Genomic DNA, 22857 nt, shown 5'->3' on the forward strand with positions numbered 1-22857 from the left:
CAGGGGATTTCACAGTGGAACATAGAAAACAAGTAAGAATTTAGACACAACAAATGCCTGGAATGACCAAATCTAATACAGAACCACAATTTGATGATACCAAGTTGACTTCCAACATAAGCTGGGTTGTTCTCCAATTTCCTCTGTTACTCTAGAGTGGAAAATGGATTTGCTTCCCCAACTGCGGGTAGAATCTGGTTGAAAAGTAATTCCTCCCCTCCCCGCATCATCTTGCAAGGAGAGAAAGCTTTCTGGTTGTTTCACTAGTTGCTGTAACCCTATATTTGTTTTAAATATATTTTGCAGCTCAGAAGCAGTCAAAGGTGCTGTTATTGGTATTGATTTGGGCACAACTAACTCTTGTGTGGCAGTTATGGAAGGAAAACAAGCAAAAGTGAGTAACTGATAACTACTAGTGTATAACAATCTGGATCTAAGGGAGGGAATCAGTGCTGCCACTTTCGCAGGTAGTTTTCCTGGGTTATAGCCTCTTATCGTTTTTATGTAGGTGCTGGAAAACGCCGAAGGTGCCAGAACTACCCCATCTGTTGTAGCATTTACAGCTGATGGTGAACGATTGGTTGGGATGCCAGCTAAACGACAGGCTGTAACTAACCCACACAATACATTTTATGCTACCAAACGTCTCATTGGACGGCGCTATGATGATTCTGAAGTACAGAAAGATATGTAAGTAAAACTAAATAAAGTTATTCCCCTGTTCTGGAAAGAGAATTTGCAGAGTGCAGTGCGCCCATGCATGGCCTAAAATAAAGTGCTGTTTGCACATGGTGGGACGTGGTACTCAGTGCGTAGTGTCCCACATGTTGATTACTCCTATTCCTCAGAAGATTAGCCTGTGTTTCACTGCATTTTATTAATGATGCTTTTTAAGCTTTCAGGGACGGACTCATAAGTGTAATTGGTTCTTGACAATGCAATATAGCTGGTGCCCTCTGCATTGGCAAGAGAAATGGATCAAATGACAAAGTGCTGACTGTACTTTGTACTGTACAGAACCCTGAGAGCCCCTGTCTTGAGGATTTCCTGCATCTCACTTCTGATTGAGTCCTCGTGCTATAGAACACTGCACACATAATATTCACTGAATTACAAGGAATGTTATACTTTCTACATGTCTATCATATAAAAGTTGTGAGCAGATGCCTTGTGATTGGGATACTGAATAGCCATTATTTTTCATCGAAGAGAGAGGAACAGTAATTTAATGGCCACTTCTCCCTGGGATTGCAATTCAGTTCTAGTGGCTTGTCCTACTCCAAAGCTATTTTCCTCACTTTAGGAAACTCTCATAATACAAAAATGTTTAATGAAAAGGAAAGCAGCATGCTTACAATTTACTAAAGGAAATACTTTATGAACTAGATAGAAAGTATCCTGTGGAATTTGTCACAGGATATCAGAGGCCAGGAGTTTAGGGATTCAAAATATGGTTAGATATTTAAGTGGATGAGACATGTAAGCCAACCACTAGCTGACGGGGGGGCTTAGGAAAATCTTTTCCATATGTGAAGGCTGACTCTTAATTGTCCACAATTGGGTTTCTTGCATCTACCTCTGAATCAGCTGGTACTGGCCACTGTCAGAGGATGGCTTCTGGACTAGGTGGACCACTGATTTGATCTTGTTTAACATGAAATAAAGTTTGCATAAAAGTAATTATGGCACAGTTTACACTGGGATTCTTAAATAAAACTGTTCAGTTTTAAGTGTGCACTGGTTTTATTGTGTGTCCAGAAATCCTTGTGTATTTACAACGTAAGGTATATCCTTAATTCCAGCACTTTCTGCAAAATATTGCAGAAAGTTGTGTATACCTGAGTCTAGAAAACTGAATCTTATGCAGATATTTTGTGCAAAATTACTCTGTCCAACACAGATTAGCGTGAAAGCTTTTAAACATTCTTCTGGCTTTTTAATGATATAGGTCTTATGTTATTTTGGACTTAAGCAAGCAAGAGGCTCTGGTTATTTTACAGCACTCAGAAAACACTGTATTTACCCCAGAGAGCTTACAAATCTACTGTAAATAAAGAGTTGATATAACAAATGGATATAAGAAAAAAAACAAGGGAGCTGGGGGATGTGAAAGATCAGGTTACAATAAGACTGTGTTGCTGGATTAGAGTAATGTGTACACATTGGGTTCTAATTGTGACTTCTGTAGCAACAGCACATTTTAGCTCTTGTGTACATGATGATAACTGGGTGTACTCATTGGAGAGGAGAGTAATGGGGGAAGGGTGGCTGTAAAGGAGAAGTGGGGAGGACAGCAGCAAGGAACTTAATGGGCAGTGAGATTGGGCTGGGTAGCTGAATGGTTGCAATGGTAGAAGGGTGGGGTGAAAGGGAAGCAACCACTAACTGCAGTGCAGCAAATGAGGGCTCCAGAGTCCATATTTCAGAGTTGAGTGAAGAGTGGTGGCAGGAGGCTGACAGTCTATATAGGTCCCTTTGGGAGGGAGCAAATTGGACAACCCTGAGCTTACTCAGGGTCCTTGGCTGTAACTGATGCCAGGATACATCATAGCTGAATCAAACTGATTGGTATTGACCTTTTCCAAGAAATGCAGTGGTTTCCATCTGGGATCTTTGCAAATGGTATTTTCAGGTGCCTCTCTTGCATCTGAGGCTGTTAGGGGAAGGTTTACTATAGAATCTCTCCCTTTAAAACCAAGGTGTCACTAAGTTTTGCCAATTTCAGGTTAACCAGCAATACCAGCTATGTATTCAGAGTAGGCCTTAGACTCATAGACTAAAAGGCCAGAAGGGACCATCATGATCATCTAGTCTGACCACCTGCACATTGCAGGCCACAGAACCTCAGCCACCCACTCCTGTAATAGATCCCATAGCCTCTGGCTGAATTACTGAAGTCCTCAGATCATGACTTAGTCTTGTGTGATGCATTCAGTGTTATCTAGACAAACTTTACTCAATATGAAATTCTTGTGTTTCAGTAAAAATGTTCCTTTTAAAATTGTCCGTGCCTCCAACGGTGATGCCTGGGTAGAGGCGCATGGGAAGCTGTATTCTCCAAGCCAAATTGGTGCCTTTGTATTAATGAAGATGAAGGAGACTGCAGGTTGGTACAGCCAGGTGTTTACCTTGTTAAACTTGTGCTCAAACAAGTCAAACCTTGGTATTGATACTAGGTGTCTGATAAATATATTGGGCGTACTACAGCCATAATACAAACTTCCTTCTTCTAGAACCCTTCTAAACCATGGCCTGAATTGCATCAGATTGTGTAGGGATAAGGTAGTAAGCTATGTTTTACCCTCAGGAGAGTGAAGGACCCTTAATTTTGTACTGACCCAGTTAGGGTATTTGACCAAGTTAGAGCTTCCGGCAAAGCATTTTCCTGGTTGCTCTTATTCAGAATCTGTTTGCAGAGTCTTGAAATACATGAGTGTTTCAAGCAAAGTGTCAGTCATGTCTGCTGGCTGTGAAGGAGTGCACACTTGTCGTCATCTCTTCCAGATAAACGTGCATATTGTGAAACTTGCCATTTACAGACTCCTAATACTTGCCTCCTCTGGCATAGTGATTGCTGCCACAAATACCTGCTAGCCTTTGGTCTATACAGCAGCTGTTTGACTTCCTGTTCAGACAGGGTTAGGTCCTCTGCCTAGCTAGCTGTGACATGTCAGCTTCTTAAATCTGCTGCTTTTCTGCATGTGGAGTTAAGCTCTACCCAGTTGCATTATGTGGCAACCAGACTGATGAGAGTGATGATGGGGTGGGTTGGTTCTTACATGGCTAGTTGATATCCATCAGCAAGAGAAGAAATGTTAAAGGGACCTCATGTTGTGAAGTACTTCTCCCTAGCTAGCGGTGTTTGTGGAGCTCTGCCAGAGTGATGGCCCACAGAGCTGACGATTCTTTTCCCCTTCCATCCCTACTGTGATCTCAAGGAAATCCCCCAACTATAGTGGGGTGGGGTAATTTGACATTTAGTTTTGGAACCCTCACTACTCCTCACCTGCTATCTGGGTTGGAGAGCACTTTTGCACCCCAATATCGAGTGATCAACAAGTAAGACTGCAAGTGGGTGTTGACTATACATAGATTCAACCTTGTAGTAGCTACCAAGGCCTAGCAGGGATGGAAGGACAGGCCTAGAAGACTGAGTTGCAGTGTGTGGGCGGTTAGAGATTGCCTCCAGATTCTGGAAATGGCGGTCTTTAGTGTTGTGCAGCAGGCCAACCCATATCCCAGATGGACCAGTCACCACAAAGGCTGTAAATTAGATTGGATAGAATACTGTAAGGATATTAAAGCAAACAAAATAAAGCACTGTGAAGTCTCTGAGGTGGGTAGCATGCATTCAAATACTTGCACAGGTTTGTTTGCATTTGGTGATGACTTTCTACTTTCAATATTGATTGAAAGAGAACAGCAAGTTATGATACTGAATAGGGATGTGTGAGAAAACCTGGAGCTTTTCTGATTAATCATAAATTACATTTTTGTCACCATTAATCTGCAGTATATCAACCTGCTGTGGAAAATATTTATACTGAACAAACAAATCATACAAATGATAGTAAACGGGTAAGCAGTCTGTTGACCAAATATAAGACATTCCAAAGTAAAGGCATAGCCTCAGGATTGTTTTCTACCGCCTATAAAAGCAAAGAATTCTGCAAATGTTATAGGTGAATTCACACTAACCAGTTTTGTCTGATCACTAGTGGAAAGTATAGAAATGTCTTGAGGTGACTGCTATTCTAAGGGGTCACAAGCTCTTGCATACTGCGACCCCAATGTTAAAAATGAAAAAAGCTTTGGGACCCTCTCCCATCTCTCCATAAAGGGAGGGAAGTCACAAAGCCCAGATTGAGGACCCGTGTTCTGTTTATAGCTGAGGGAGTAGAAACAAAGTACCAACGTTTTAGAGTGGGTCTGAAGTTTTTATTAACTACAATAACTTGCTGTTTTTTCTTTTCCAGAAAACTACCTGGGACACTCCGCAAAGAATGCTGTCATCACTGTCCCTGCTTACTTCAATGATTCTCAGAGGCAGGTAGGGTCACAAGCTCCTGGATTTCCTGTGTCTGTAAGCAGAGATTTTAACTTCTCTCACTGGTCAACTTTCTTCTCTTTTTCAGGCTACTAAAGATGCTGGGCAGATTTCTGGACTCAATGTTCTGAGAGTGATCAATGAACCAACTGCTGCTGCCCTGGCTTACGGTCTAGACAAGTCTGAAGACAAAGTGTAAATGTCTGCTAGTAATCCCCACCCCTCTTAGCCAGAGCACCCTAGGGTTCTGTTTTGTAAATAATTTAAGACTTTGTGCTGCTTAAGATACTAGTTCATACCCTATTGCTAAACTAATCCCACAGTGATCTATTGTGTGCAGTTGCTCTCAGAGCTTTATTCCATTCTTACCAGTTTAAAAAAAAACCTGTGAATCTTAGATGTTCAACCTGCATCTTAAATTGGTTAACGGTAGCTCCACAGCAGCACAACTACACACCACTAATTTAAGAACACTCAACTGTGGTTAGTAATAACAGCTTCTTAGCATGGTTCTTCAAGATGATTGAGTTGACAGGTTCCTTATATTTAAGATTAAATTAGCGTAAAAATCTCTATCCAGGTTCTGGTTTACTGGAAAGCATTTGTTTCCTGATGTTCCCGTTAAGACATTTATTTTTATTATCCTCTGCGTGTCAGTATTACCATAACAATTTTGCTGTGATAGAGCTTACAAACTGTAAATTCATGTTATTGAAGAGAATTTTTCATAGTTTACAGTGCTGTGTAAGCGCTCTCTGCTTCTCCTGGCCTTTCCCAAAAGCTGTCTCATAACTCTGAAATGCCTGGGCTTTAGCTCCATACCTTAATTTGCCTTATGACTTTATGGGGGGCAAACCACGAGTGCACTCTCCTTTTAATAAAAATGTTAAGGCTGGTTTAACTGCAGTATCCAGTTCCAGTCTTTCTACTTTGGTCAGTGGTAGGCACAGAGCATTGGTGAGTGTGATGTTCTCCTGGAGAAGCACTCCCTAGTAAGGCAGGTAATAGCAATGACCAAGGTTACATAAAAGCACAAGAGTGCAGTCCATATGCACCCAGAACTTTCATTTGAAGTCAGGAATTCCAGATGTGCATGGAATGGGCCTATTATGTCAGCTTGGTAACTCTCTTTTTAGAGAAGGCTTCTTCAGGGGAAAACTTAGTATTCACCAGTTCTCCAGGAGATGAAAGAATTGAATAGTGCAATAAACCAGGTGCTGAAATTACATAATGGGTGTGATCCTGCATTCCTTGTGCACCACAAACTCTCACTTTAAATAGGAGTCACATGTCTTCAAATGGGGACTTTTGGTGTGTAAGGAATGCAGGATCAGGCCCACTATCAGCCTTCACCTTTGTAGACAATAGCCTATGCAGGCAATGTAAAGGTTCACATGACTATCTGCACCCCTGTCTCATGAGTTTGAAAGTGTTCAAGCCAAAAGACTGTCTTTAAAAGGTGTATTCTCTCTGTTTTCTGTCTTAGTATTGCAGTCTATGACTTGGGTGGTGGCACTTTTGATATTTCTATTTTGGAAATTCAGAAGGGAGTCTTTGAGGTGAAATCTACCAATGGTGACACTTTCTTGGGTGGTGAAGATTTTGACCAGGCCTTGCTGCAGCATATTGTCAAGGAATTCAAGAGAGAGGTAAATGAGATCTGTTTGCACAGATAACATGCCATGTGTAATTTTGATAGTGTTACTAAGAATGCTTTGAAAACCAGTTCTCGAAGCTAGGAAATCTCAAATTACCTTAGAAGGATGAGGATCCTCTTCTGTATTGATATGTTTTGTTTTACTTGACCATTACCCTACACTTTTAGCATTTAGGTTATTAAAATGACTTGAGCTGCTCTTTAGTAATCTTCCTCATATTTGGCTAAAGACAAATATAAATTAAAGAGCGGACATCTCACAGGAGTCTAGGTCAAACAGAATAGCAAGACTTCTGCTCGTCTCTTTCTCTGACAGTGTCTCTATAGGGTTGTCCTACAGATAATTCACCTCCTTTCATATTACAAGAGAATTGCCACATAAATCCACTAGTGCTGCATGATGCTACTGCCTAGTAGATGGAGCACAAGGGTGGCAGCTGGGAAATTGTGCAGTCTAATCATAACGCAGTCATTGATCCAGTGTTACCTTCAGCAAGGCACAGTGTCTGCCCCAATTCTTCTAATTGTTAATGGATATATTACTACAAAACTACTTCACATGGTGGTTAGGGCTAATGTATGTAAAATACTAAATACTTGTATTTAGTGTTATGGTTACAAGTGTGGGGGATAAGCAGACAAAGCACTAGGACTCAAATTCTAATTTTTGCAGATGTCTTTATATTACAGTGGGGCGGGGGTGACCTACAGCAAATGACAGCTGCAGGCTAATGGGTTTTTGGAGATTGACAGGTTTTTTTTTTAACACACATTTCTTATTGGTTAGACGGGCATTGACCTGACTAAAGACAACATGGCTCTTCAGAGAGTGAGAGAAGCATCGGAAAAAGCCAAGTGTGAGCTCTCTTCATCTGTGCAGGTGAGATGATTGGATAATAAAGTGCATTCGTAGGCCACTTTGATGTGTCACTTTGCACATTTTATTTAACAGGTAAAGACGAGCCAAATGTGAAGACAGAAATTTCGGTTGATAAAACAAACTTGAGTGTGTGCAAAGGACATCATTCTGTGGGGAAATGCTTTGACAAGCTAGTATTGGTATTAACAGTCTGAGAGAAAATTGAACATCTGTTAGGTGATGCAAGGTAATTGCTTGAGGCTTAGAACAACAGTGTCGGTTTCTGCCTCCTGGATAGGAATATTAATCCTGTTAGCTTTGACCCCAAAAGATGTCCTCTCTCTCCTGTAGGAATATCTGACCTTGTTCTTAGGTCTGCATGCTACAAGTACTTATTCCAGAACTCTGGAGGGCATCAAGGAATTGAATTGCTGATAATCCTGCTTCTGATATATTGTGGCTTTACTTCTAGCAATTCAAAATCTTACAGTTTTAAATGTAAAAACTGACTGAACTACTTATTTGCATAATGACAAGAAAATAATCTGTTTAAAAAAAAAAACCACTCTCTTTTAAAAGCTGCGCACAAGGAGGTAGTCACTAGACACAGAGAGCAGATTCCAAGGATCACATCTCCCATTCTCTGCTTCACATATCGGATGCTTCCAGACCCTCCTCTTTATCTGCTGCAAACAATGAACTATTTTTCATTGAAGGGAGCAGTTTCACTTAAATGTTGAAGTCAACTAGACAGTGTCTGCGTTTGTCTTTGTTCTGTTCCCAATTTCCAGGATTTGAATAGTGTTAAGAACTGTTATTTCTGGGTGGGAGTATTCTTTGGCAAAGTGGGGAGATCACAGGAAGCATGGTCCTTAGGCCAGTCACAAGGGATAAATGGTTCTGACAAGGTCATAACAGAGGCTGGTTTGCTAGCTCACTGGAGAGAGAGAGAGAATGCACTACATTAGAAAATACACTCCATTCTGCCAGGAAATTCTTCTGTACTGCACCAGTAAGAGTTAAATAAGCAAGAGCCTTCAGGAAAGTCTTTGATATGACCATAGTGACTTTGCTATTTAAGAGGAGAGAGCTTGGCTTTAGTCTATAACAAGGGACCAGTTCTGATTTTGCAAACTTGCTCCATTGTGTGTGTGTTGAGGCATTAATGTTTTGCAGTGATTTGTGGTGTCAGTATGGCTCAGCACTTTTGCCTTTATTTTGCTGTGCCTTACTTCAGATTAGTGCAGTGGACTTATAAGCAGGGACACTGGATTTTAAACCTCTTGCATAAATAGTCGGAGAAAATGAGCATTCTAAATTGTAATGCCTGGTGCATAATTTTAAATGGAAATCGTTTAAAATATTCAGTTGGCTTCATGCTCAGGCATAAATGTTATAAAATAGAGATTTTGTTTGGTTTTTGAGAAAACAGTTTATTGATGAATATGTTTAACCCCAGTGAAGTGTAGGCTGTCCTGTATTGAAAAATATAAAAACGAGGGGTATTTGGTGAATTTTTCTATACTGTCTTAACAGCAAATACGCATGTGCTCTGTGTTTGGTGGGGTTTTGTCACTTTCTTCTACTTTGATTTTTTTTTTTTAACCTCTGATGTGAAGATGTTGATCAAAAACATTGCATGTAATAAGGGGCTAGTGGTTTCTAGACTGCCATTCCTGTGTGTTTACACATGCAGGTTACAGCAAACAATTCATAGCTCTGAAAAGTTACTGTGAACAGGGCCTGACTCAGCTTTATAAAATTTTAAAAAGAGTAAATGTACAGAAAAGTTGCACCATTGAAGAAACTGAGAAGAATATATGGGATTTGTCTTAACCCTGGAGGATCTGTGGTTGCACTTAATGTTAAGTTTCTGTTTAGATGTAGTTTATAATGAGTTAATGATTGATAGTTCAATAAATAGTTAATCAGTTAAATTTTTAAAGTCTAATGGGTCAATGGATTGCTTATAGCCATGGTTATAAATATCTAACATAAGCAGATCATGTTTGTAACCTGCTTATAATATTAATTTATCCTTTATAAGCCATTTATAACTGGAACCTTAATATAAAATATGACCAGCCTCTTTAAACTGAGGCTATAGGAGATGGGGAGAAGATGTACAGAAATCTTAAAATATGTGTGAAAACTTGGTATTTTTTCCCCCAAAAGATTCCTAAAGGGATTCTTACAGAAGCCTGTTGGCTTCATCTGTAAGTGATCAATTGTCACAGTTCAGTACATAACACTGAACACCACATGTAGTTGCTTGTCTTGATTTCCTGCTTCTGATAACCAGTGAATTCTTGTTTTGCAGACCGACATTAACTTGCCCTACCTTACTATGGATGCTTCTGGACCAAAGCATTTGAACATGAAGCTGAGTCGTTCCCAGTTTGAGGGGATTGTAGCAGATCTGATCAGGAGGACAGTAGCACCTTGCCAAAAAGCCATGCAGGATGCTGAAGTCGGCAAGAGTGACATTGGTGAAGTCATCTTGGTTGGTGGCATGAGCAGAATGCCTAAGGTATGGTATGTTCCCATGTGACACACACCACTTAACGCCTTTGTCCAAGGATTGAGTCACTTTTATTTGTGTTTCACAGAAGCATTTTAAAGGGGACCAAAGTCCTAATTCCAGAAACTTTGGAGATGCTGTAGGTGAAGAGTTGTCTATATAGTCAGCAGAATGAGTTGGGTGGGGGGACAGGATCAGGCATGCCTGCTCGTGTGAGTAGAACAATTGCCACTCCCTACTTGGGTTGGTGTTTGATCCAGGGGCCTGTCAGGAGGATACTGCTGACGGGGTTAACCTTGCCAAGACCAGTGAGAGTTGGCAGGAGTTACAAATTTCTGTTCCTGGCTCCTGCTGCCTGTTGTGGACTGAACGTAAGCAGTGCCGTTGAGATTTAAGAACTTAAGGCTTTTTCTCTCTAGCCTGGGAGAGCAGCTTGTGTAGTCAGTGTGCTGCTGCCAGACTTGTGACCTATGTGGAATTCACCCCCTCTTGTCAGCTTAGGTTTGCCATCTAGGGATCTTGTCGGTTCACTGTTCTGGCTGTCAGCAAAGCCATTCTGTCACATGCCGCTAATGCATAATTGGGTGTGTGTTTGCTCCCTGGCATGAGTGATGAGCAGGTTTCACTGGCCTTATGCTCTTAGCACTGGCTACCTAGATATACCTGTATACTATGGTGATAGTCACCAGCAGGTGACTTAGACTTGCTTTGCAGACATGCAAAGTCTTGAACATTAGGACCTGCCTGCTGTTGATTTAGTGTTCTCAGATTCCAGGCTCCAAAAAACTGTTCAGCTCCCCTGAAGTCAGTGGGGAACATGCTTGTGCAAGGGTGTCCTCAAGAACGTGGACTATGCTGCTACTGGAGGTCTCTTAAGGTGCATCTACACGGGGGGTGAAGTCCCATGGCAGGTAGTGTCAGAGCCCAGACCAGCTGACGTGGGCTTGTGCTGCAGGGCTAAGAATAGCAGTGTAGAGACTCAGTCTGGATCCCAGGTCTTGTCACCCAGTGGATGGCGGGGAGATCTCAGAGACCAGGCTCCAACCCAAGGCCAAATGTCTGCACTGCTATTTTTAGCCCTGCAGCACCAGCCCAAGTCAGTTCACCTTTGCTCTGAGACTCACTGCCATAGGTTGGGTTACGGTGTAGATGTACCCTCAGTTATTCTCTCCCAGTCTGTGGAGAACAGTAAAGACCTCTTTACTCTGTAGGCGCTGTGGTACTCTTCAGAAGTTCTTACTGTGACTGACAGCCATCCAGGATCCAGAGTATCCTGCTGAGGAGGGTTTGCCTGGGAGCGATTACTTCAAAGCGCTGTCTACACAGCTGCTTTCAAAGCACTAGCAGGAGCCCCACTAACCCAAGTCTGTTGACGAGGGCTGGGAGGCTGCTCCTGCAGGTGCTCAAATGCTGTGTAGACGTGTTTCAATGACTGTAAGGTTTGCACGACAGAAGTCACTAAAAGCTGCTGTCCTGGCCAAAATCCAGTGATTGCATCCCCCCTTGCTAATGTCCCTGCAGTTTAAACTGGGTACAATATTTTCCTTGCCTTCTGTCTGAGTCTCTTATGTAGTGTTACACACTGTGGCTTCATTTCCATAGTGGGGGAAGCCCTTCCTGAAGTACTGAGACTCTTTTGGGGGTGGAAGACACTACTTAAATGTCAGTATCCTATTTATACCTTTCTAGCACCATGTGGCCTTGCAAGGTTACATAACGCTTCCCTGACTACTCTCACTCAAAGCTTTAACTGCAGGCTGAGTTGAGCACAGGCATACCAAAATCTGCACCTGTGTATTGCACACAATAATGTAGCTTTCTCCCTTTCGTACTGCATCTTGCCCAGCTCCCCTTCACACCACTGCTGGGGTGGAATTTGACATCACTTGGAACTGTGCTCACACAGACAATGCTCAGGGAAATGTCAGGTCTGTGATCAGAAGTAATGCCTCCCCTTGCACTGTAAAACATGCCCCCTAGGGGGAAGATTTCCAGTTAATTATATGGTCTTCCTGTATGTTTCACTGTATCAAGGGAGTGTTCTCGGGCAGACGAGGTGGAGCAGTGCTCACAGCTCCCCAGGAGCACAGTGCTCACCTGTGCAGAAAATGGCTGCTCCACTAACAGCTTGGGGTGCAGAGGAGCTGTGAGCATCAGCTAAAATCTCAGTGGTGGAAGTGGGCCCCTTGGAGTGGAGTTGAAAGCCGTGTGGGGTGTTTCAAACACCCAGCTGAGTTCCTATCCTGATACTTGAACCATGGATCTGATGTATTCATCAGCATATTGTTCTGAAAAGGTGGAGCACAAAGTAGCTACTGAAACACCACATTAAATAAGGGTCTGGAGACATTGTTGCCTTTCATGTGGCTTCATTTATTCTTTAATACACTAAACAAGATGAGATGTGCCCCTTCCTTTCTGTGGATTTTCTAACCTGTCCCACAGTTCTGTGCTTACTATTGCATTTCAGTCCCTGGAGCTGGGCCCAGCTCTGGGGATAATAAGCCTGGAATGTGCTGACTTGTGCCCAGCTGGGATAAATGATCCCCGTTCTGCTCAAGCAGAATGTTGCTGTGTTATTGGTGTGTGTGGTGAGCTAGGGGTCAGTGTAGGTGGGAGTGTTGAACTCTGGGGGGCTAGAGTTCTTCATCCCCTTCCTTGGGTGACTCACTGCTGGCTCACTGGGTTGGAAACAGCACTCCAGAGGAGGGGACTGGCTGTCTTTTGGCCTCCTAGATGATGTAGGTGTAGGGCAAATATGGGTGCACCTGAATCCACTCAACTAGGTGCTATGAGGAGCAAATTGAGGGACGGGGGGAGTAGGAGCCAGTCATGGGCCTGAAGCTTAGTCTCATCTGCCACTGGATGGCAGAAGTAATAGGGGTGGGCGGAGGGAACGGCAGAAGTGACAGCTGGTTGGAGAACAGATAATGAGGGGTCCTTTCTCATATAAATTTTCACTATACCATGGGGTGGACTGTGGCAGCAAGGCTGTGATAGCAGGAGTTCCCTACACATGGGCTGTTTTCTGTACTCATTCAGGTGCAGCAGACTGTGCAGGATCTGTTTGGCCGTTCTCCTAGCAAAGCAGTTAATCCAGATGAAGCTGTTGCTATTGGTGCTGCTATTCAAGGTGGTGTGTTAGCTGGTGATGTCACCGATGTGCTGCTGCTGGATGTGACTCCTTTGTCCCTGGGAATCGAGACGCTGGGAGGTGTCTTCACTAAGCTCATCAACAGGAACACGACGATTCCAACCAAGAAGAGCCAGGTGAGGGTTAAACATCTTGGTAACTGTCTGCTTCTAATGGAGTTCCTGGGCTGTTGTCTTGGGGACAGCACAATTGCAGGCGTTGGGTGCCCCATGTTCTATTTCTGCCCTCTCCCTGTATTTAAGTCCCATGGGGACACTATGATAAGTGTGCCTTTTTTCCCCCCCATCCACGTTGCCCAGGAGGGTTGAAGTCGTGCTAGACAGTTCACTCTGCTGCTTGTGGCAGCATGACTGGAGGAGCACTGTGTGCAGAGAGAGCAGCATGGGCATGATCCTAGGCTTGGGGAGGGAGAAGTGGGACACCCGGTATAGGGCATTTGGGATTGAACACAGTGAAGATCCAGCTGACTTAGTGGTGGTCATGTGGTAGCACTTTTGGGCACTCAGAGCTAAGATGAGTTCTCACTGCAGCAAGGGCTGGGAACCCTGTTAAGGCAGCCTTCTGCCGGGGGGCCGGGCGGGGGGGGCGGGATATGCCTTGTATTGCTCTCTAGCAACCATGTGAGGCTGAGGGCTTCTTCAGCTGGCTAATGAGGGTCCCTGCAATGTGCAGCCATTGGGGAGGAGAGCAGGGGATCCCAGAAGAGTCTCTTCTCCTTTTCACCCCCCCAAAACCTAGACAGAATTCCAAGTGGAAGGAGAGGCTGAAATCCAGCCCAAAATGAGGCAGATTAGTGAGTAACTTTTCTTTGCCGGGGCGGGGGTAGCTTTCAACCCGATAAACTCAACTTCCCTCCCCCTCTTTATAAGCATGTGGTGAGAAATCCCTTGAGCTTTTGTCTTGGGACAGAACTGGGCTGTGTCTGTGCTATGATGTTACTATCAACACATCATTCTGAAGAGAACTGGTGCGGAGACTTAATATAACTGAGCACAATGCACGGCCAAAACTACCTTTGGTGGCCTGGAGTCGTAGAGAATGCTCTTCTCCCTGTCGTGCAGGAATACTGACAAGATTGGGCTCGAGCGCTCATTTCCTTGTTCCCCTCTGACTCCCAGGCAAACACTTAGACTGCCTTTGTTGAAATCTTGCCCTGGTGCCTTCCAATGTATATCTTTTTGCCTTAAAATCTTTGCTGTATTAAAAGGCTTGAGAAGCATGGAGGGATAATACACGTTTAAAGTAGTTCTTTATCCCTTCAGCCTAACTTCCTAGTTTTCATGCTGTTCCCTGTCCTTTAGTCTGTGTAGTAAGTAGGTCAATTCAGGGGTTGTAAGCTGTCAAATATTCTGTTTCTCTCCCCCTTCTGCAGGTGTTTTCTACAGCAGCTGATGGGCAGACTCAAGTGGAGATTAAAGTGTGCCAGGGTGAGAGAGAGATGGCTTCTGACAACAAGCTTCTTGGCCAGTTCACTTTGGTATGTTTGCACTAAATGTTCATGACCTTAAACTACCTTCACTCAGTAAGTTCCAAGCCTCCTCCCATTTTGTTTGACCGCCCCCCCCCTTCTCTTGAAAGTGGGGACTTTAACAGAACCCATTTGATTTTTACCTGCCCCACAAATATAAAGCACAAAGTGATCCAGGCTTCTAAATCAGTAGGCCTTACTGTCAGCCTGCCTTCGGTAGCCATACTATCTTAGAGGCATTGATTTTTGTACCCATGGAACTAGGATGTTAGAGCCTGTTGCCAAATATAACTCCCTACTTAGATCCCATGTTGCTTCACAGTTGTCCCTGAGGCAGCCAATAGCTGGCCGATCACCCCTTCCCTTCAAGTCCCTTTGGAGCAGCCTAGATTGTGTTCGACTGCAGTTACCATGCTCCAAGGGATGATTGTTTATAGGACGTAGCTGCTGCAGTTCAGTGTGGCTGATTAGTTGACTGTCTTCATACGTAATCAGCCTGTACAGGTATTTGTCCTCCTGATCCGTATGGACACTTGTAATTTAATTTCAAGAGTGGTCATGTTGAATAGGGCTGTACTGTATCGGGGCCGCCTCACGCTTATACGGGTTCTTAAGAGGCCTCTTCCTGCTTGACAACTCTAATATTAAATCCAGTTCCTGGAAGGAGCCCTCCAGTAAGGCAGGACTTTGCATCTCCTGAAGCATGGTGAATATGTCACCATTTAAACATGGTAGCCTCAAGCGGGGCCTGGCTCTCCCCAGAATAGACCCAAGTAATTAACTAAAGGAAATTGAACTTGCTGCCATGCATGGGATGGAGAAAGTGATTTACTGGCATTAAGTAGTAAAACAGCATTTGCTGCTCTTGTGACATTTATGGCAGCTTCCCTAGCTTCTGGGTAGAAGTCTGCTGCTGCATTAAATTAGATCTGTCCCATTAAGTCTGTCAGATACCACTAATTTGCCATGAGTTCTGACAAGCATATCCTGGGATCTGCTTTGAGGTTGTTTTAGTTGAATTGGCAGTTCACCAAGATAATATGCACAACACTGAAGGCTTGTAGACCAAACCCACATCTGTTGGGGAACTAATGGCTAAGCACTTCTGGTTTTCAGGTTGGAATTCCTCCAGCTCCACGGGGCGTGCCCCAGATTGAGGTCACATTTGACATTGATGCTAATGGAATTGTTCACGTTTCGGCAAAGGATAAAGGGACAGGACGTGAACAGCAAAGTAAGTGCAGCAATCATTGGATCCCTTATAGTGAAGGGAAGGAAATGTATGGAATTATGCTTGGCTACTCTGTATGAACCTCTGAGTGTGTGAACCCCAATAGTGTGCTACATGTCTCAAACTAGATGTGACCCTTGTCCCCCCAAAAGCTTACAGTCTAGAGTCAGACATGGCACAGCAGGTGAGGGTGATAGGCAGACAAATGGAGGGAAGGGGAGAGGTAGGACAAGTTGTATTTGTTACCACGTCTCCTGGATAACTTGTATCAGCTCCAGTGTGTTCAACCTTGAGCACCAGGACTGGGAGCAGGAGCCCACACACCAGGTTGCAGTGCCACCTAATGGCCCAATCACCTCTCCATCACGGAAGCAGGGGCGGAGCTCCACCCCTTACTACCAGTCTCTGGTTGCTGTCTTAACATTTGCTCTCACCTCCCACAGCCAATCTGATTGTGGCCAGTCCCTGAGTTGGGGCACACTCATGCCAGTGCGGAGGCATATCTAGAGCTGGGGTTGTAACAGCAGAGCCCTTTCCCTGCTGCTGTGAGGGGCATTGGGACCCTGGACTGGTTCTCCCCCCAGACTCTGCCTCCCCCAGGGACACAGACTCCACTCATGTGCCAGGCTTCCTGTCAGCTCTGGTCTCCAGCTGTGTCCCAGGCCACCAAGCTCTGGTTGCGTTCTCCCTCCTGGCAGAGGTGTGCCCTGCCCCTGCTGCTGTTGGCTCTCAGCTCTCAAACAGCCAGCCAGTGGGAGGCAGTAATGGCATGGAGCACAGTCAGAGCATGTGGTAATCGGGGAGTGGAGTGGTATGAGGTAGCGGTGGTGGCTTCAGTAAAAAAACACTGCACCCTTCAATAAGGTGGGTCATTCATTAACTTTTATTTCTGCACAGACTGCCAAAGGCTGTTGTGACCCTCTTCTACCACCTTAAAGTTGCCCAGCTTCCCTTTAAAATGAGCCCTGTACATGAGCAGCCCCTGTTGAGACTCGTCGCTGGTGGGGAAATAGGACCAGCTTTTAAGTCGTCACTTCAGCAGATGAAGTTGCATTGAAAGCAGCCTGTCTTTCACGCTGTGCAATGCAGTGATGTAGGCAGAAGAGAAGTCCCCTTATAGTGATAGATGAGCAGCTGTGTCATGCCCCCTTGTACCTCCAAGAAGCAGAGCTACTTACCCACAGAGGCACTTGGGGCAGAGACTGTTCTGTTCTCCCACTGGTTGGGGAGAAGGGAGGGGGCTGAGCAGGGAGGTAGGTGACTGGGAACCCTGGACCAGGTAGGAGCTCGTTTTCACTTGTCTTCTGTGCTATGCTCCTTGGCGCAGTGTCCATCTGAGAAACTAGTGTCATATGCTAATAGTCCTGGCAGCTTATTGTCTAGTCATGGGACAGCATCAGTGTGCCAAGCTCTGTTAGGGGGAGGAGGTTAATTAGCAAGACACCTGGCATGAAGAGTGCATCTGATCAGACAAGCACAGTACTAAGAATGTACTTTATTCCTAGCTACTCTGCCACAAGAATTTAAAAACCCAGGTGCTTAGGGCAGATTCCCCTGATAACCAGCTGATTCTGGTAGCCTAGAAACAACATCTTTAAACTGCAGGGAGTTTGGGGACCTGAAGCTGTTGTCACTATGTTTACTTAATAACACAATCAAATATTAGAGGCAATATTGCCTCCACAGTTACTGTTGTAACCATGACACACTGTTTTAGACCCCTATAACTTTGGCTTGGAAAACTTCTTTAGCCTGGATTGCTGGATTTCTACAAAGCTCGAAGAAAAATTATCATTATTTGACACTTTATTTTCCTATCATGATAATTTGTTGACTTGCGATTTTTTCTGCTTCATTCAAAAATGGCGTATTGCCTCTTCGTTCCAGAGTTATGGAATTCCTTGATGAATTTGTGGGTTATAGCTGAAGAAAACATCATTAGAAACTTGCTTTAATGATCTTGGTGAATATTTTTGGATTCAGTCCTGTTGCTGTTATTGACAAGGTGTTTTTTGTTATCGACACCAAATTCATTTGGAGCAGGAGCATGCACTGTTTGTCGCCTTGTATTAGCTGGTTACAGGTGTTCAACAGATACCTCCCCTTGGATATGGGGGACCAAGGTTCTCGGCCCAGCCTTTTGCTATCTGTAGCGTATAACAAAGGTTGCAACCATGATCCCATTGTAAACCTCTGACTCGTTAATCCCCTGTCTAACTTTTAAATAGACTTGTGCTATTAGGTTTTTAGGGTTTAGGCTCACTGTCACCTACAATACTCTGTGAAAAATTAAGTGCTTACTGAGATGAAGACCTAAAATTGGTTCCCTTCCTGAAGTGTTGTAAATGTCCAGTGACATTTGTCCCTTGCTTTCCGATGAAATTGCATTACACCACCCACTTGAAATGTAGATTGCAATGTTGGCTCAAACAAGGCAGTTTTCACAGGGCAGCAGTAGGAAAAAATAAGTTACCTTTGATAGCTAGCTACAGCTCTATCACTGAAGGAAATGGAGGGAGAGCATGGCTGGAAACAGTCTGGAAGCCAGGTTCTGAATTGCTCTGGGCTGCTCTCCAAAAGTGAAAGGAAACTCCATGACCTGATAAAGACTCCTCCTGCATTCTGAGCCAGAATGCCCCCTTGGCCTGAGGGCCTTATACACAGGCTCACTTTCCACGTGGAGTAACTGAAGAACAGTGTGAAGTGACTTGCAGATAGTTACAAAGGACGTATCTAGCACGGCTGGGAACAGAGCCTTTATCTGAGTTGCCATTATACCAAGCCTCTCCAAGTGCAGTTCTGTCCGTGTACTTTCTAGTAGGTCTCCTTAGATAGGTGCACTAACTAGAATAATACAGACTACTAGCAGCTTCGTGAGAAACTGCATCCATTCATCATTATGAGAACATAAGAATGGCCGTACCGGGTCAGACCAAAGGTCCATCTAGCCCTGTATCTGTCTACCGACAGTGGCCAATGCCAGGTGCCCCAGAGGGAGTGAACCTAACAGGCAATGATCAAGTGATCTCTCTCCTGCCATCCATCTCCATCCTCTGACGAACAGAGGCTAGGGACACCATTCTTACCCATCCTTGCTAATAGCCATTTATGGACTTAGCCACCATGAATTTATCCAGTCCCCTTTTAAACATTGTTATAGTCCTAGCCTTCACAACCTCCTCAGGTAAGGAGTTCCACAAGTTGACTGTGTGCTGTGTGAAGAAGAACTTCCTTTTATTTGTTTTAAACCTGCTGCCTATTAATTTCATTTGGTGACCCCTAGTTCTTGTATTATGGGAATAAGTAAATAACTTTTCCTTATCCACTTTCTCAACATCACTCATGATTTTATATACCTCTATCATATCCCCCCTTAGTCTTCTCTTTTCCAAGCTGAAGAGTCCTAGCCTCTTTAATCTTTCCTCATATGGGACCCTCTCCAAACCCCTAATCATTTTAGTTGCCCTTTTCTGAACCTTTTCTAGTGCTAGAATATCTTTTTTGAGGTGAGGAGACCACATCTCTACACAGTATTCGAGATGTGGGCGTACCATGGATTTATATAAGGGCAATAATATATTCTCAGTCTTATTTTCTATTCCCTTTTTAATGATTCCTAACATCCTGTTTGCTTTTTTGACCGCCTCTGCACACTGCGTGGACATCTTCAGAGAACTATCCACGATGACTCCAAGATCTTTTTCCTGACTCGTTGTAGCTAAATTAGCCCCCATCATATTGTATGTATAGTTGGGGTTATTTTTTCCAATGTGCATTACTTTACATTTATCCACATTAAATTTCATTTGCCATTTTGTTGCCCAATCACTTAGTTTTGTGAGATCTTTTTGAAGTTCTTCACAATCTGCTTTGGTCTTAACTATCTTGAGTAGTTTAGTATCATCTGCAAACTTTGCCACCTCACTGTTTACCCCATTGTTACTTTGAAGGTGTACAAGGATTGTTCTCTGAGCCCAAGAGTTGAATGCTCGCATGAGAGCAGAGAAGTGGTAAATGCGTCACTAGGAATGAATGTCATTGGGGATCAGCACTTTTCTCTTATCAGATCTCTTAGTTTATACTAAGGATTTTCTAAGGCAGTGGCTTTCAAACTGTGGGTCGTGACCCAGTTCTGGAATGGAAGGTACTGGGTCACGATGGCTCTGGTCAGCCCCACCGACCAGGCTGTTAAGTCCAGTCAGCAGTTCTGCCCGGCTAAGGCAGGCTGTTCCGACACCGCACTGTGCCCCGGAAGCAGCCAGCAGCAGGTTGGGCTTCTAGGCGGGGGGGCTCCGAGCACTGCCCCCGCCCCTAGCACTGGCTCCACTCTGGCCAATGGGAGCTGGTGGAGGGTGCTGTGAGCGAGAGCTGCTTGCACACGCTTCCGCCTAGGAGCAAGACCTACTGCTGGCCGCTTTCAGGGCACAGCGTGGTCCATGGTGCCAGGACAGGCAGAAAGCCTGCCTCTGCACCCCAGCTGTGCCGCTGACTGGGAGCCACCGGAGGTAAGCCTGCGCCCCAACCCCCTTCCTCAGCCCCCCAAACCCCTCATCCCCAGCGCAGTGCCCTGATCCCCTCCTGCACCCCTTACCCCTGGCCCCCACCCAGAGCCCCCTCCCACACCCCTCATCCCCAGCTCCGTTGGCTCGCGGGCATCAACAACTTTCTTCATCTGGGTCACCAGGAAAAAAAAAAATTTGAAAACCCTTGCTCTAAGGTGTCACTATTGCACTGGCTCAAATACATGCCTTGTGCTAGTGGCTCATTAGTACAAGGAAACAATCCCTGGCAATATCGGCTAGCTGGTGTGGCTGAAGCATTAATGTAGGAGCGCTTTTTTCAAAAGACATGATTATTTTGATCTCTGCTGTATGGGAAGAGATTAAAATGCAAAACAGCTTTTTTTTTTTTTTAATACTGTACTTTATTTTATAACATAGTCGTGATCCAGTCTTCTGGTGGCCTCAGCAAAGATGACATTGAGAACATGGTGAAGAATGCAGAGAAATATGCAGAGGAAGATAGGCGAAGAAAGGTAACTTGATGGTGGTCATTGTGGTCTCATCTAATGGATTACTAGTTTACCAGTCAAAAATCTCCATTCCATATTATGAAACTGCCCTCTACTCAGAGGACTTCTGGCTTGACATATAAGGGCCAGATTAAGAGATCGTAGGTCATTGTACTCAAGCCTATATTTGCATGTGCAATGACTGCAATTGCGTGTGCAAATGAGTTTTTAGATGCCTAGATAACACTTGTCCCCTATTACCAGATTTCTACATGCAGTTGTCTTTAACTGCAAGAAAATATAGGCATATAAATACCCAGCTCGTTAACCTCTGTTCAGTAGTTCACCTTACGTTTACAAACCAAGTATTTTAAAATTCTTTTCTAAAGAATTAAAGGGATGTGGTTGTGTTATAAGTAGACAAATTACCCTACCTGTTACTAATATGTGAATGGAACTTTTAAAATCTGGTTAAATCTACTTTTCACAATGGATGCTGTTGAATGTTTACATTTAATTCATCTTGGATATTGAAGCTAGACCTACCACTTTCACTTCCAGTTTCTCATGGAACAGTGCAATGCTGCATTGGTAGGTGCAAACACAGCAGGGAGATGTTTAAACTGTTTTCACTGAACTCATTGAAATAAATTGTCTTTTTTTTTTGTTAATTTTATGAAACCAAAATGTTGGTCCTAACCCTTATGACACACTCCCCTTTAATGGGCAATTGCAGTGCACATGTTAAAAGCCTGGTCTCCAGCATCTTGGGTGCCAGGTCTCATCTGAGTCTTGGTATGCCTTCCGTGCACATGAGATCACCATTCCCTCAGGGAATATCTGGCCAGAGTCCACATTGACTTAGTCAAAAAGGAGTGACACTTTCTGCACTCAAGTGATCCAATCTATAATATTCATAAGGTTAATGGTTGGGACTAATTGATTTAATGAGAGTAAACTATAATGAATTGCACTACTAAATATAGAACATTGATTTAAGCAGATGATACTGTAGGATATGGCACTAGCATATGCTTACAGACTGCAGACATTGACACTGTAGATGCTTTACACTGCTCTCATCTCTACAGAACTAGTGATCTTGTTTTGGCAATACTTTTAAATCTCTGATCCTCAGAAGGGTGAAGTTCTGGTATAGACCAAAGGGTAGAATAATGGAGTAGCTTTCTGTGAAAGGAGCTGAGTTTTCTTAGGTGTTGTAGCTTTTTCTTCTCTGCTTCATACCTCTGTTGAAACCCTGAGATTCTTGACCACTTGGCGTTTGGAAGTTACATGTGCAAAATACACTATTGAGAGGTGCCAGCTACTTTCATAACTATCTTTTTCTTCATGTATTGTCCGTCGGGCAGACTTTGTGGATATATAGGGCTTGTGTAGAGTGTTCAGAACATTCCCACCCCATCTCTTTGTCTTGTCACTGTTTGTGTTCCTAACCCACTGAACTAGTGTTGGTGGTTTCAAGTGCCCGGATGACAACCGTGAAATGGGGGCGGCGGGGGAGACACCCACAGATTGGATGCACCACAGACGGCAGTACAAGTTTTCCTGTGCTGCCTGCTAACATGCTAACCGTGATCTGGAGTGACTCACTCACAGATGAGAGCAGTTCATTCCCCGGTTCCCATTTTTAACTCTTGGCTTCTGCAGGATGTACCAGCTCAGGTGCCTGGGCAGATTAGGTGCTGTGAACTTTGAACCACTGACGAGGATCAATAGAATATAAAGGAGGGAGGAGGAGTGTTGGAGTTGTTAGCCAAAAAAGCTATTGCACCTCATCCTTCTGAGGATCACATTATTCTTCTGGGGTATTCTTCCAAATGAGTGTCAAAACAGGTGGAACATCCAGCCCTGCTCTGTTTGAGACTGCCATCAGTGCAATAATTCATGC

The 22857-nt window shown here is 44.0% G+C and overlaps 1 protein-coding gene and 1 non-coding gene across 2 annotated transcripts in view; both read left to right on the top strand.

Annotated features, from left to right (window-relative positions):
* The window catches only part of HSPA9 (heat shock protein family A (Hsp70) member 9), a 32965-nt gene that overhangs the window by 6003 nt on the left and 4105 nt on the right, over window positions 1-22857 (top strand). Inside the window, exons 3-14 of the mRNA XM_045027233.1 lie at window positions 307-394; window positions 509-690; window positions 2982-3106; window positions 4977-5050; window positions 5136-5242; window positions 6534-6696; window positions 7492-7584; window positions 9884-10093; window positions 13127-13354; window positions 14611-14715; window positions 15823-15940; window positions 20878-20972. Of these exons, the coding sequence (XP_044883168.1) occupies window positions 307-394; window positions 509-690; window positions 2982-3106; window positions 4977-5050; window positions 5136-5242; window positions 6534-6696; window positions 7492-7584; window positions 9884-10093; window positions 13127-13354; window positions 14611-14715; window positions 15823-15940; window positions 20878-20972 (1588 nt within the window). The remainder of the gene's footprint in view (window positions 1-306; window positions 395-508; window positions 691-2981; window positions 3107-4976; window positions 5051-5135; window positions 5243-6533; window positions 6697-7491; window positions 7585-9883; window positions 10094-13126; window positions 13355-14610; window positions 14716-15822; window positions 15941-20877; window positions 20973-22857) is intronic.
* On the top strand, window positions 14163-14233 carry LOC123376768. Its single transcript, XR_006581939.1, has one exon. It is a non-coding gene; the product is annotated as a small nucleolar RNA SNORD63 (small nucleolar RNA).

Source organism: Mauremys mutica, chromosome 8, assembly GCF_020497125.1.
Source record: "Mauremys mutica isolate MM-2020 ecotype Southern chromosome 8, ASM2049712v1, whole genome shotgun sequence".
Classification (NCBI taxonomy): domain Eukaryota; kingdom Metazoa; phylum Chordata; order Testudines; family Geoemydidae; genus Mauremys; species Mauremys mutica.